Raw genomic sequence first — 13,497 nt, 5'->3', positions numbered from 1 at the left:
GTTAGTCAGAAATCTCCTATCGAGGCTTCTGGCTTCGCTCCTGGGATGGACTCTCTCATCACGAAGGAGTGCCTTGATGTGATGTTTACCGTTCAGCAAGCTTCTTTTCGTAGGAAATTTCTTGTGTCTCCTCTCCCAGGATGTGGTATGATTTTAGGCATGAAATGGTTTCGTGAATTGAACCCTCTCGTTGATTGGGAGGCTCTCACTCTCACTTTGCATGCCAAAACAGATTCCCCCCTCATCATTCGTGCTGAGGGGGGCTTGCATTCTTTGCCTCTCATCTCGCATGTGCAGGTAAAGCATGAATTACGACGAGAAGCACAAGCGGCATTCATCTATGCTGCCCCAGTTTCCCAGAGCATTCAGGCTCCAGGTAAGTATTCGGAGTTGTTTACGAAATTTAAACATCTCTTTTTGCAGGATGATCTTCCACCTCGTCTCCCACCGGAGCGGTCGGAGGACCATCGCATCGAGCTTATGGAGGGAGCGCAGCCTGTCAGTAAGGCTCCCTACCGTTTGAACAAGTCACGGGAGGAAGAGTTAGAGCAACAACTCATGGAGTTGGTGGCTGGAGGATTCATACGTCCTAGTGTAAGTCCTTTTGCTGCCCCTATTTTGTTCGTACGCAAGAAGGATGGTTCGTCTCGTTTGTGCGTTGATTATAGGGCATTAAACAAGATGACCGTCAAGAACAAGTTTCCGATGCTTCGCATTGTGTATATCTTGGATAGGCTCAATGGGGCAAAGGTTTTCAGCAAGGTCGATCTCAAAAGTGGATACCATCCGGTACGGGTATTCAAAGGAGACATTTTCAAGACTGCCTTTCGCACCGAGCGAGGGCAATGGGAGCATATTGTTATGCCTTTTGGATTGACAGGAGCCGTGGGTACGTTCAATCGTCTCATGGTAGGTCGTTTCAGCGATATGTTAGGTGTATGTGTATTCATCTTTTTAGATGATATTCTCTTTTTTTCCGCATCGTGGGAGCAACATGAATTAGATGTTGCAAGGATACTAACTCGTTTGGATGAGTGTCAGTTGTATATTGCAGCTAAGAAGTCGGAATTTTTTCTTACTGAAGTCACTTATCTGGGTTATATCATTTCTGCAGAAGGCGTCAAGCTAGACCCCGCGAAGGTGGAACAGATTCGTAATTGGGATTTGCCAAAAACTGCATATGATTCTTTTCTTGGTTTATGTCAAGCATATAGTTCGCACATAGAGAATTTTGCACGCATTGCTGCACCTATGACTGATGTTTTGAAAGGGGTAAAGACTCGCCGTCAGCGCGTAGACTTGCCCGAGGCAGCCATTGAGGCTTTCGTAGCTCTCAAGGTTGCGGTGACAGAAGCATCGTGTCTTATCCTTGCCTCTTGGGATGATCCCTTTGAGGTATGGACGGATGCGAGCAACGTCGCTATAGGCGCTGTGCTCCAGCAGCATGGTCGCCCAGTAGCTTTCCTTAGCCGGAAGCTCAATAGTGCAGAAAAGAATTATTCAGTTTATGATAAAGAACTTTTGTCTGTCATTCACTCTCTTAAGCATTGGAAGCATTTTTTGTATGGTAGAGAGTTTACAGTTCGCACAGATCATCAAGCCCTCAAGTGGCTACAGTCTATGCCTAGTGCACATTGGAGTGATCGCCAAGCGCGGTCGTCACAATTTTTTGAGCAATTTGACAGTTTGATTGAGTATGTGCCTCGAAAAGCTAACCCTGTTGCAGATGCGTTGAATCGCAAAGGACAGATCTTGGCTCTTGAGTCAAGAACCACATTTTCCATACAGGGTGAGTCTTTCGAAAGCATGAAGAATCGGTATGCAAATTCGGAGTTTGGTAAGTATTGGTTGCAGGCTCTTGCTTCCCAAGGGCCCAGAAACTATCTCATTCGTGATGGATTGTTATTTTTTCGTCAACGTCTATCTGTGTTGCCCTCTCTCAGGCCAGCCATATTGCATGATGCACATGACTCTCTCACGGGTATGAACACCACATTGGAAAAGATTGAACAATTTTTCTATTGGCCTAAAATGCGAAAAGATGTGTTTAGTTATGTCACACATTGTACTATATGTCAAAAAGTAAAAGCTCCTCGGGGTAAGCAGCAAGGCCTCTTGCTTCCGCTGCCTATTCCCGAGGGACCTTTTCAGGATATCTCTATGGATTTTGTGACTAACTTACCACCAAGTCAACATTCAAGGAACATTCAATGTTTAACTATTGTTGATCGTTTCAGCAAATTCTGCATGTTGATTCCTTGTAAAGCCACAGTTACTGCACAAGATGTTGCATGATTGTTCATAAAGCATTGGTACCCCCTCTGTGGTTTGCCAAAGTCCATTGTTTCAGATAGGGATGTTAAGTTTACGTCCAACTTTTGGCGTGCACTCTTTGAAAATTTTGGCACAAAGTTGAATTTTTCATCCGCTTTTCATCCACAGTCAGATGGTCAAACGGACATTTATAATCAGTTGGCTTTTGATGTGTTGAAGTCTTATGTTCATGATCAGCAGTCTCAATGGGAGCTCTATCTCCCATTGGTTCAGGCTATTCTCAATGATTCCTTCTCTTCTGCTATTGGTCGAACTCCGTATGAGGCAGCTTTTGGCCGCCGATTCCAGTCACTGCTGACTCGATCGATCAGTCAAATGCCTGATGCCAATGCTGAGAGTCCGTCATTGGATGAGATTTTTGAGAGTGTGAAGCTTCGGCTAAGCAAGGCTCAGGAATCTTATTCTCGACAGGCTAACAAGCATCGTCAGGAGGTCTCGATCAAGGAAGGAGATTGGGTGTATCTACGAATCATGAACAACGTCTTAAGGAAGTTGGAAAGAAAGGTCCTAAGTTCTCTTTTCGTATGTATGATCCATTTCCAGTCATCAAAAAGATTAATGAGGTTTCAATGAGATAGAAGTTGCCTAACTCATGGTCAATGCACAACGTTTTCCATGTTTCTTAGTTGAAAGTGTTTCAGGGAACACCTACGAAGGACGTTACGGAAGAAGAACCACCGGAGATCATAGATGAAGCAGAAGTCATGGAGCCGGAGCAAGTTTTGTTGCATCGGTTTCGCCATGGTTCAAAGAAACAAGTACGACAGTATTTTTTGAAGTTCAAAGATCGAGGAACCCATGAAGCGGTGTGGGTAGACGAAGAGTTCTTCAAGGATTATCCAGAGTTGTTGGCAGACTACAAGGAAGCCATGCAACTCGGTACCAGTACCTCACTTTAAAAAGGAGGGGATGTCACGTGACACAACCCAACCCTATGTGTCCGTGGACAAGCTACACCATAGCAGGGTTTCTGTCAAGTCCAGTCAAGTTAGATTAGAAGTGATCTGGCACTTTTGTGAGTCTATTCGTAGACCGTGCATGCCCAGTCACTCAGTGTAGATGCATATCCTCTGGTTGCACACTGCATAAGCATACGCATTTCCATCAGATTCCATCAGAGTCAAGTTGGGGATTTTTTGGATGACTTTATCCCTTTTTTCCCTATTTTTAACATTTTTCACTTATTTAATAAGTGACTTTTGTTGGGTACTCAGTAGGGCAAATTGGGTAAGTTAATATATAAGCAAACCCAAGTTAGCACAAATTGGCAGATGAGCAAAGACACAACAGGCTTCCCCAAGCAACAGGTGTCCCACCCTCTCTCAGCAAAACCCTCTCCATTCCCTTGGCGAGGCCACTCCCACCAAAGCCAGCGTTTTCATCATAGCCTGTCTCTCCCTTCCTGGGCGTTTTCCAGAACCTGCCATCACCACCCAAGGCCACACTTGCCTGGCGTTTTACCACCATCTGGCAGCAGCATCCTCAAGAATTACTAACGCTAGCATTGCTTGCAGATCTGCAGCAAATTCAGCCTTTACTAATGCCAGGAAACACATCACCAGGTTCAGCGTTTTCATCATCAATTACTGCAAAATAACCACGGCCGGTAAGGGTTTACTAACGCTTGCAAAACAGTCATTTTCAGCAAGAGGATACCTGCTGTCACAGCGTTTTTCAGCCAAAAGTTTCTCTCCAAAAACGCAGCCAAAGAGCAGATTACATCAGCGTCTTTGATCATCATCTCAGCCCGACAAAGACAGTCATTTTCAGCCATGAAACCAGCCCAAAACAGTCATTTTCAGCCACCAAGAAGATCACAGATTTCAGCCTAAGTCGCCGTCGCCATCGTCGTCGTCGTCATCGGCATAGTCCCATTGCATCATTCCATTGCATTCGCATTGTACACCTTTGTGAAATCAAAGTAGACCACTCTCGCCGACGAGAGTGGGGCCTTCGGAGGAGGGTTTTACAACCTCTCGGTGTCGTATCTCTTCTCTCTCCTTCTCTCAGTCTCATTCACTTGCATGCACAATATCCACTCACTTTGTTCGTGATCATAGCACTCTCCACAAGACGGAAAGCTCTCTCTTTCCCTAAGAACTAAAAGGAACCTTGAGAAGTAAAGATCACTAATCTTGAGAAAATACAACATTCATTCCGCTGCACCTTACAGATGTGGAAAAGATGTTAGCCCGTTTGGATGAGTGTCAGTTGTACATTGTAGCTAAGAAGTCTGAGTTTTTTCTCACTAAAGTTACTTATCTGGATTATATCATTTCTACAGAAGGTGTCAAGCTTGATCCCGCAAAGGTAGAACAGATTCGTAATTGGGATTTACCCAAAACTGCCTATGATGTGCGTTCTTTTCTTGGTCTAGTTGGGCATATAGTTCGCACATAGAGAATTTTGCACACATTGTTGCACCAATGACAGATGTTTTGAAAGGGATGAAAACTTGCCGTCAGCGCGTTGTTTTGCCCGACGTAGCCATTGAGGCTTTTGAAGCTTTCAAGGTTTGCGGTGACAGTAGCGCCTTGTCTCATCCTTGCCTCTTGGAATGACCCATTTGAGGTCATGGACAGATGCGAGCAATGTCGCCATAGGAGCTGTGCTTCAACAGCATGGCCATCCAGTTGCATTTCTCAATCGGAAGTTAAATAGTGCAAAAAAGAACTATTCAGTTTATGATAAGGAACTTCTGTCTGTTATTCATTCTCTCAAGCATTGGAAGCATTTTCTATATGGTAGAGAATTCACAGTTCGCACAGATCATCAAGCCCTGAAGTGGCTTGAGTCTATGCCTAGTGTACATTGGAGTGATCGCCAAGCAAGATGGTTTCAGTTTTTTGCTCAATTTGGTGGTTTGATTGAATATGTTCTTGGAAAGACTAACCCTGTGGCAGATGCATTAAGTCGCAAAGGACAGATCTTGGCTCTTGAGTCAAGCTCCACAGTTTCTATTCAGGGTGTCTCTTTCGACAGCATGAAGAATCAGTTACACAGATTCCGAGTTTGGTAAGCAATGGTTGCAGACTCTTGCTTCCCAAGGGCTTAGCAACTATCTCATTCGTGAAGGTTTGTTGTATTTTTGTCACCGTCTATGTGTGTTGCCCTCTCTTACGCCAGCCATAGTGCACGATGCTCATGACTCTATCACGGATGGGCAGAAAGGAATAAACACCACTTTAGAACAAATAGAAAGATTCTTTTATTGGCCTAAAATGTGAAAAGATGTGTTTAATTATGTCACACAGTGCACCATATGTCAAAAGGTAAAAGCCCCTAGGGATAGGCAGCAGGGTCTCTTGATGTCGTTACCTATTCCCGAAGGACCTTTTCAAGATATCTCTATGAATTTTGTGACTAATCTTCCACCTAGTTTGCATGCAAGGAACACACAATGCTTAACAATGGTTGATCATTTCAGCAAATTTTAATTCCTTGTAAGGCCACAGTCACTGCACAGGATGTAGCACGGTTGTTCATTAAGCATTGGTACCCCTTCCGTGGTTTGCCAACGTCAATCGTTTCAGATAGGGATGTTAAGTTCACGTCAAGTTTTTGGCGAGCTCTCTTTGAAATTTTGGCACAAAGTTAAATTTTTCTTCTACTTTTCATCCACAGTCAAATGGTCAAACAGAAATCTACAATCAGTTGGTTTTTGATGTTCTAAAGTCTTATGTGCATGATCAACAGTCTCATTGGGAGCTCGATCTCCCATTAGTCCAAGCAATTGTAGATGACTCTTACTCCTCTGCCATTGGTAGAACTCTGTATGAGGGAGCATTTGGTTGTCCGTTCCAGTCTCTTTTGACTCGTTCAATCAGTCAATTGCCTGATGCCAATGTTGAAAGTCAATCATTGGATGAGATTACTGAGTGTGAAGCTTCGGCTAAGCAAGGCTCAAGAGTCTTATTCAAGGCAAGCTAATAAGCATCGTCAATATGTTACTATCAAGGAAGGGGATTGGGTCTATTTGAGAATCATGAAGCAACATCTTAAGCAAGTCTAGAAGAAGTGTCCTAAGTTGTCTTTCAGAATGTATGGTCCATTTCTTGTCATTAAAAAGATCAATGAGGTTTCTATGAAATTGCAATTGCCTAACTCATGGTCAATGCACAATGTTTTCCATGTTTCTTGGTTGAAAGTATTTCAAGGTATACCTCCAAAGAACATTTTGAAGAAGAAGAACCAAAAATCATTGATGAAGGGAACCGTAGCAAGTCTTGTTGCATCGGTTTCGCCATGGCTCAAAGAAACAAGTGCGACAATCCTTTTTGAAGTTCAAAGATCAAGGAACCCATGAAGCCGTGTGGGTTGATGAAGACTTTTTCAAAGATTACCCAGAGTTGTTGGTAGACTACAAAAAAGCCATGCAACTCGGTACCAGTACCTCACTTTAAAAAGCAGGGGATGTCACATGCACATCTAACCCTATGTGCATGTAGACAAGCTACACCAATTCTAGGGTTTAGAACACAGCCTAGGAAGTGTTTTGGCACCTTTGTGAGCTTGTGTGCAAGCCGTGCATGTCCAGGCACATAAAGTAGTTGCATACCCTCTGATTGCACAACCATTAGTACCCAACATTTCCAATTCCCAAGTCAGTAAACCCAAGTTTGCAATACAAATTCTGCCAGGCATTTTATTTAATTAATTTATTTAATTTGCCAATTATGAGGTCGTGGGGGTTGAGGAGCAATTGCTCGACCCAGTCTCTTGCAGCTATATAAGGAGAAGGGGGTGCCATTCACAAGCAGAAGAGGCAGCAGAAGAAGTCCCAGACTTGCAGTGCTTCTCCTCAGCAGATTAGCAAGCAACCTAGCATTTCCAGCCAGCAGTAACCTCTGGCGTTTTTGGATATCATCCAGATCAGCCAGCGTTTTCAATCTCCCACAATCAACACCAACAGATCAGGTTAGCATTTTCAGTTTTCAGCCCCTAGCCTTGCAGCTTAACCATTTAGCCTCGCAGATCTTATCTCTCGTAACAAATCCTCATCATCTCACTAGAGCAGCCAGCGTTTTCAAATTTCAGCCCGCAATTTCAGATTTCAGCATCAGCGTTTTTCAGCGCATTGTCGTCGATTCGTCGCCATCGTCTCCTGCCGACACAGTGCCAGACATCTGCACCAGATCAGCATTTTCAGTTTTTAGCCAGATCAGCCCTAGCATTTTTGCATTTCAGCCCGTCCTCGTCGTCGCCATCATAGTCGTCGACATCGTCGGCAAGTCCACATCATCTAGACCATTGTACCAGATTTGTGCAATCTAAAGCAAATACCTCTCTAGTAATAGAGAGGGGGGCCCTTGGAGGGGGGTTTGGGACCTCATCTAGTGTCGTATCTTCTCTCTCTCTCTCTCTCTCTCTCTCTCTCTCTCTCTCTCTCTCTCTCTCTCTCTCTCAGATTGAGACTGGCAGATTCAGAGGGACACCAGCAGATAGCAGGATATGCCGCTTATGCCATCTAGAGCCAGAGACAGAAGTACATTACATATGTCATTGCACAGTGTACTATGAGATACGAGGCCATTTTCACTGTCTATTCAAAGAAGGTTTTGGGCCTCTATCTAGGGTCATGAGTTATGAGGAGCAAAGATGTCTTGGGCTATATCTACTTGAGTTACACAGGCATAGAGAAACTTTACTGAAGAGAGCTGAAGAGAGACATCCCCAGAGACAGATCACAGATTTCTTTACACTAGATATTGTACACCCATAAGAACAAACAGAGGAGCAACCAACGGTGGAGAGGTCTACCCGCACTACTGGCATTCTCATAGACCGAGCATGGAAGCTAGGGAGATCTAGACGATCCCGAAGGAGAAGAGGAGCTACACAGTTTCGAAGGAGGCTACGGCAAAGGATTCAAGCCATACTCTTTCGTCGTGCAGAGTGCAGATGAAGATGGATCTCTACTCCCCTCCATATTGTCTTTACATTGTACTGCTTAGTTTAGGATCCCGCAGTATTTATATTTTGTTATCCTAGTTAAATTTATTTTGTTAATCTGACTTTGTATCAGATACACCGCATTGTAACTTTCTGGTCTCATAGGTCACTTTGGCCTTTTGAAGACGTTAATATAACATTTCATTTCATTTCTCTCTCTCTCTCTCTCTCTCTCTCTCTCTCTCTCTCTCTCTCTCTCTCTCTCTCTCTAAGAATAGTGGAAGGCTCTCACTTCCATAAGTAAAAAGAACCCCTTGAGTAAAGTTCGGAGCATTCATCTTGAGCACTTTACATTTCCGCTGCACATTACATTGATATCAGAGGGGTTGCCAATGGCTTGTTGCAACCTAGTAACAAGATAGTTCACAAACACGGGGGCATCATTAGTAGCACCTTCATGTGCAAAATCAAAGTCGTCAATATTCATTCTATTCTCTTTCTTATTGTCAGCCATGCTAACTAAATTTATATATATGCTACTTTGTGCTTTGACAACCTCAAAACTTTAGTTCCTACTCTTCTTAACTTTTGAAAATTAACTCTCAAGCAGTCACATCCATGGTTCAGAGACTGTTGCTTCAAAACTTTCCCCCTTTGAGAGAAAGATCTTAATTATTTAATTGAATCTAGATTCTCATTGGACGTTCCTATAGGTCATCCAATAGGATTCAGGCACATTATGAGGGCAATATTGCTAGGAGCCTCACATTTGGCCTTAATGCCTCTTGAGTCTTGGGCTTGCCCTGAGTGTGTGTGTGTGTGTGTGTGTGTGTGTGTGTGTGTGTGTGTGTGTTCTCTCCCATGTCCCTACCTTTAGGGCTCACCTTTGACTTGAACACCTCAAGCACGACAAGCACCTCAAGCACAAGCCTAGCTTGCCTAAGGTCTAAAGTACCTAAAGGTCCTAGGTCTAAGGACTTTTAACACTAACCTTTGGAGGTCTTTAATAAATCTGACCCTAAGGTCTTTTAAGCTCCATTAGATGCACGTTGTTTTTTTGTCAACTATCTTCTTTTGGACCCCTATTGAGATGTAACCATCTCTCCTCTTGGTCCCCTGCTGAGATAAGTCTAAAAGCACTTATTGCACATTGCTCTTTGGTAGACCATCTCTCCTTTTGGACCCCTATTGAGATGCATCCATCTCTCCTTTTGGTCCACTGCTGAGATAGGTATAGAAGCACATATGTATATCCTAACTCTTGTTTCCCTTTTGTCTTCGCATATTAAATGATCAGTTTAATATGAGAAAATCATTTAGTAAAGTTAGATATTAGATTTTGACACTCATTGTACATATCCTTTAATCTCTCTAGTAGGAGTAGATTGTAGCCCTTTGGGCAGTTTTTTAACTAATGGAAGGATCTTTTCTTGCGGAAAAAAAAGATATCGAGAGTGAAGGTTCTATGAGAGGGCTGAAATGCAAAAACGATAGTGGAATTGATGGGCTCTGCAACTGTTGACGAGGCTATGGCTGATCTGCCATGGCCGATGTCAATGGTGGGCTGGAAACTGAAAAACATTGGCGATCTGAGAGCTGAATCTGAAAACGCTGGTGTGACTACTGGATCTGCGACAGTAGACAAGGTTATGGCTAAAAATTGCTAACGCTAGGGCTGATCTGGGGCCGCGGTGCTGATCTGCTGCTGTTTGCTGAAAACGCTAGGGCTGATTTGGTGCTTGGTGGAAAAACGCCATGGCTAGGATTTGATGCGAAAATGCTAGGTAATATGGGGTGCTAATAGGGTACTAATGGTACTAGCTTGTGTTGAATGGAGTGCCCAAGGGTCTTTAATATAGGCCTTGCAAGCCAAGTCGAGCAGTAGCATTACCCCATGACTTTATTAGTGCTGGGCAAAAGTCACTTATTACTAAGTTAATGACTCATAATAAGAGGTACTTCACATGCTGCTACACTATCTAGGCTTGGTACTATGCTAGACTGTGGGAACACAGACACTGGCTGTGCTCATGTGCAATCAGAGGGTATGCAACTAATCCAAAGTGCTTCGACATACACGTCCTGTGAACACGCTCACAAAGGTGCCAGAACACTTTCTAGGTTGTCCTAAACCCTAGAAGTAGGTCCACTTTAAGATTTTTAAGAGTGATCAAAATGAAAATCTGATGCTAGATGAGTAATTTTCTCTCTCTAGCCGAGAGTGACACCACCACTTCTTTTGAGCACTGGAAATCTTCATATTGAGAAGTAGTATCCTCGAGTAAAGATCCCTGGATGCCCTATTACTTTAGCCCTGATTGCAAACTGGGATCTCATTACAATACATATATTTTAGTAATGCTCGGGACACACAACAAGATAATTTATTGCAGCTTGAAAGCATACATTGCAGTGTAGTTTTTACATAAACCTCGTTGCAACTTTGGCATACAAGTTCTGAAATGGTTGTTTATAAATGCCCAATTAAATTGCTAGTTCCATGGTTGTTCTATGTTTACCATTACTCCTAAACAAGTCTAAGTAGATTACGGCTGCCTCCTTGGATTGCTGGGCATTGTACTGCATTATATGCATAAACAAGATACACAATGACAGAATGTGGTCGTGGTTATACATGGCAGAATAACCTCCCTTTCAAAGACTGTCTTTTTCTATGCAGATGTCATCTCGGTGTTTTACCTATTGCCTGTCTTCTCCATGCCCGAGTAATTGCAAGTTCTTCTTGTATTCAATGTTCAGTTATGTTTGAGACTATCCCCAATTTACTCTAGCTTTGCAGAAATACCTAGGAGTTGGTCTCACGGATTTCTTGTATTCAATGTTCAGTTCTATTTGAGACTATCCCCAATTTCCTCTAGCTTTGCAGACATACCTAGGAGTTGGTCTCACGGATTTCTGTCTTCCCCTCATTTTTGGAGTGGCATTTTTTAGAAGCAATTCTTGTTGTTCAGTGAAGTCTCTTCAGCTTTACCACAGTAAATGCCTTTCTTCACTTGAGTCAGAATGTTTTGGGACAGTAAGGAGAACTTGTAATCTACACATGTTTCACAAAGAGATTGCCTACTGTTTTGTGATATATTCTTCAAGAGTTTTCCTCGTTTTGAGGTTTCCCATATAGTAGAATACATCCAGTTTAAAGAGAAGTATGTTTTAGATCATAGGAATGCTTGGCCCCATTGCACATTTAGCGATCAACCGCAATCCAAAAAGATCCACGCATATGCCAGCTATATAACTTGAATGTGCTCTTTGTGATCTCATTAACTCTGATCCGTTACCTTAACCTGTCAGCTACTTTCCCAACTTCCAGCTATAGCCATTTTGTCTCAATATTACTTGTACTTTTGTCCACGTATGCAAACGATGGTGATGTGTCTTTAAACCAACTTGGACATTTTCTTGTATAGAAAGACGTTGGCATGAGTCGTGAATTCTTTGTTTGTGCTTGTGCATGTACATGTGCATGGGTGTGTGTAGCACGCATACATGTGCACGTGCATGCGTGCGCATGCAGGCATATGCACGTGCATATGTGGGCATCCATGATCCATATTACAAAAGTCACAAGACAAAAACCACATGCTCATCACCTGCTGTTACAACATAGTCACATTGGACTTCATCATTAAGTCTTCCCATGCCGCGATAGCCACATTTTTATGTTTAACTTGCTTTAATGCTTCACCCAAGAAAAAAAAGTGACACAAAAAACAGGATACGCACATTCCAATTTATGAGAGAAACTTGCTTTGGCACTAAAGACTGAGAGAAGGGCCACAAAATCTTTGAAATTTAAGCCATCAAGCATCCTCAGCATTCTCTGGGAAAATAATTCATAAATGTAAGTCATTTGGTGCAGTAGTGATAATACAAAACAAGAGCAGATACTAGCATCGACGAGAGAGAATTTAGGTGCCACCTGAGACAACGGATTAACTGCAAACTCAGGTACTGACAAAAACTCATCCGCTGAAATGAATCCTTTCCCATTGCGGTCGAGTTGGCAAAACCGCTCATACAAAGAAACGATTTCCCTCTGGGTGACTACAGAATAAAACCCAAAAAAATAGAAGCCCTTTCAACTGATAGTATCCCAAAAAAAACTTAAACAAAATAGCACCTCTAATGTCGAAGGATTTTGTAAACTCATTGCTTGCATATGCTACTTTGCTTTTTTTTCTTGTTGGGTTGTTTTTTTTTTTTTTTTTTTTTTTTTTTTTTGGGGGGGGGGGCGGGGGGGGGGGGCTATCTGTAGTAGACAGAGAGGGACTGCAAACTCACAAAGTCCATTGCAATGCTCTTGAACATCTTCAATATCATATTGTGTCAACATGGATGAGGTATTGCCCATTATTCTCCCTTTCTTTCTGAGAATTAGCATATACCAACATAAGCAGATGCAGAACCGTAGGATTTAACTTTTAAGAGATCTATATTGTTAATCGCCTATTTCTCCTTACACTCATAATATTTTAAACGATCACATAAAATATAAAGAGTTTCAGTTTTTGGTGTACCGTATAAAATGGTCAAAAAAGAATCATTTTCTCATAGCATTCACCTTCTCCTTTGCTTTGAACAGGATGTGTGTGTGTGTGTGTGTGTGTGTGTGTGTGTTGGGGGGGGGGGGGGGGGGGGCGATATATATATATATATATATATATATAGCCAACGTCACAGGACATAAATAGCATAACCATTCCTACCACCTAGTCGGTGCCTCAAGATGACCTATTGCTACCTAATTTATTTGGGTTGGGTCAGGCAATTTTCTATGGAAGTATGTAAGGACCCCTAGGGCTATCACTTTGTATCCATCTGGGTAGAGTTAATTGGAGCAATCTCAAGCTTGGCTTGTCAAACTTTGTAAACAGGAGGGGCAGCACGTGCCGTCAGAAGATAACAACTGGAACAAACTTTAGCACTTTAAACACTTGAACTGAAAAAGATCTTTGCACTTGAGACGAGACACGGAGTGGCAGATTTCCACTCCCAGATGCACTAGCCACTAACTAGGCACCACTTGTGGTATTTTCTTCTTTGCTACAACTGAGGAAAGGAGCACTTGTCCAAACTCTGCAAAATTGCACCAGTCTAAGAATGCTTTCCCAAGGCATAGGCTCGCGGCCTCTTGCTTTTACAAGTACTCAAAAGCACGAAAGTCGACTCCGTTCTAAAATCGAACTCCAAAAAGCTCAAAAAGTTGACACTTCTAGTGACTGGCATCTGAAAGCTCTCCAACGTCCACTG

At 42.8% G+C, this 13,497-nt stretch overlaps 1 protein-coding gene across 2 annotated transcripts in view; it reads right to left on the bottom strand.

The window, feature by feature from the left end:
- The window catches only part of LOC147454898 (Calcium-binding EF-hand family protein), a 117,244-nt gene that overhangs the window by 33,951 nt on the left and 69,796 nt on the right, over positions 1–13,497 (bottom strand). For both annotated transcript variants that reach the window (XM_086516715.1, XM_086516716.1), the window contains exons 2-4: positions 12,529–12,614; positions 12,167–12,291; positions 11,971–12,067 (exon numbers count right to left, since the gene is read on the bottom strand). In XM_086516715.1, the coding sequence (XP_086372841.1) occupies positions 11,971–12,067; positions 12,167–12,291; positions 12,529–12,598 (292 nt within the window). In that variant the 5' untranslated portion in view covers positions 12,599–12,614. The remainder of the gene's footprint in view (positions 1–11,970; positions 12,068–12,166; positions 12,292–12,528; positions 12,615–13,497) is intronic.

This window comes from Adiantum capillus-veneris, chromosome 7 (assembly GCF_014529385.1).
Source record: "Adiantum capillus-veneris isolate H3 chromosome 7, ASM1452938v2, whole genome shotgun sequence".
NCBI classification, from domain to species: Eukaryota; Viridiplantae; Streptophyta; class Polypodiopsida; order Polypodiales; family Pteridaceae; genus Adiantum; species Adiantum capillus-veneris.
This window is presented reverse-complemented; position numbering and strand designations above follow the sequence as displayed.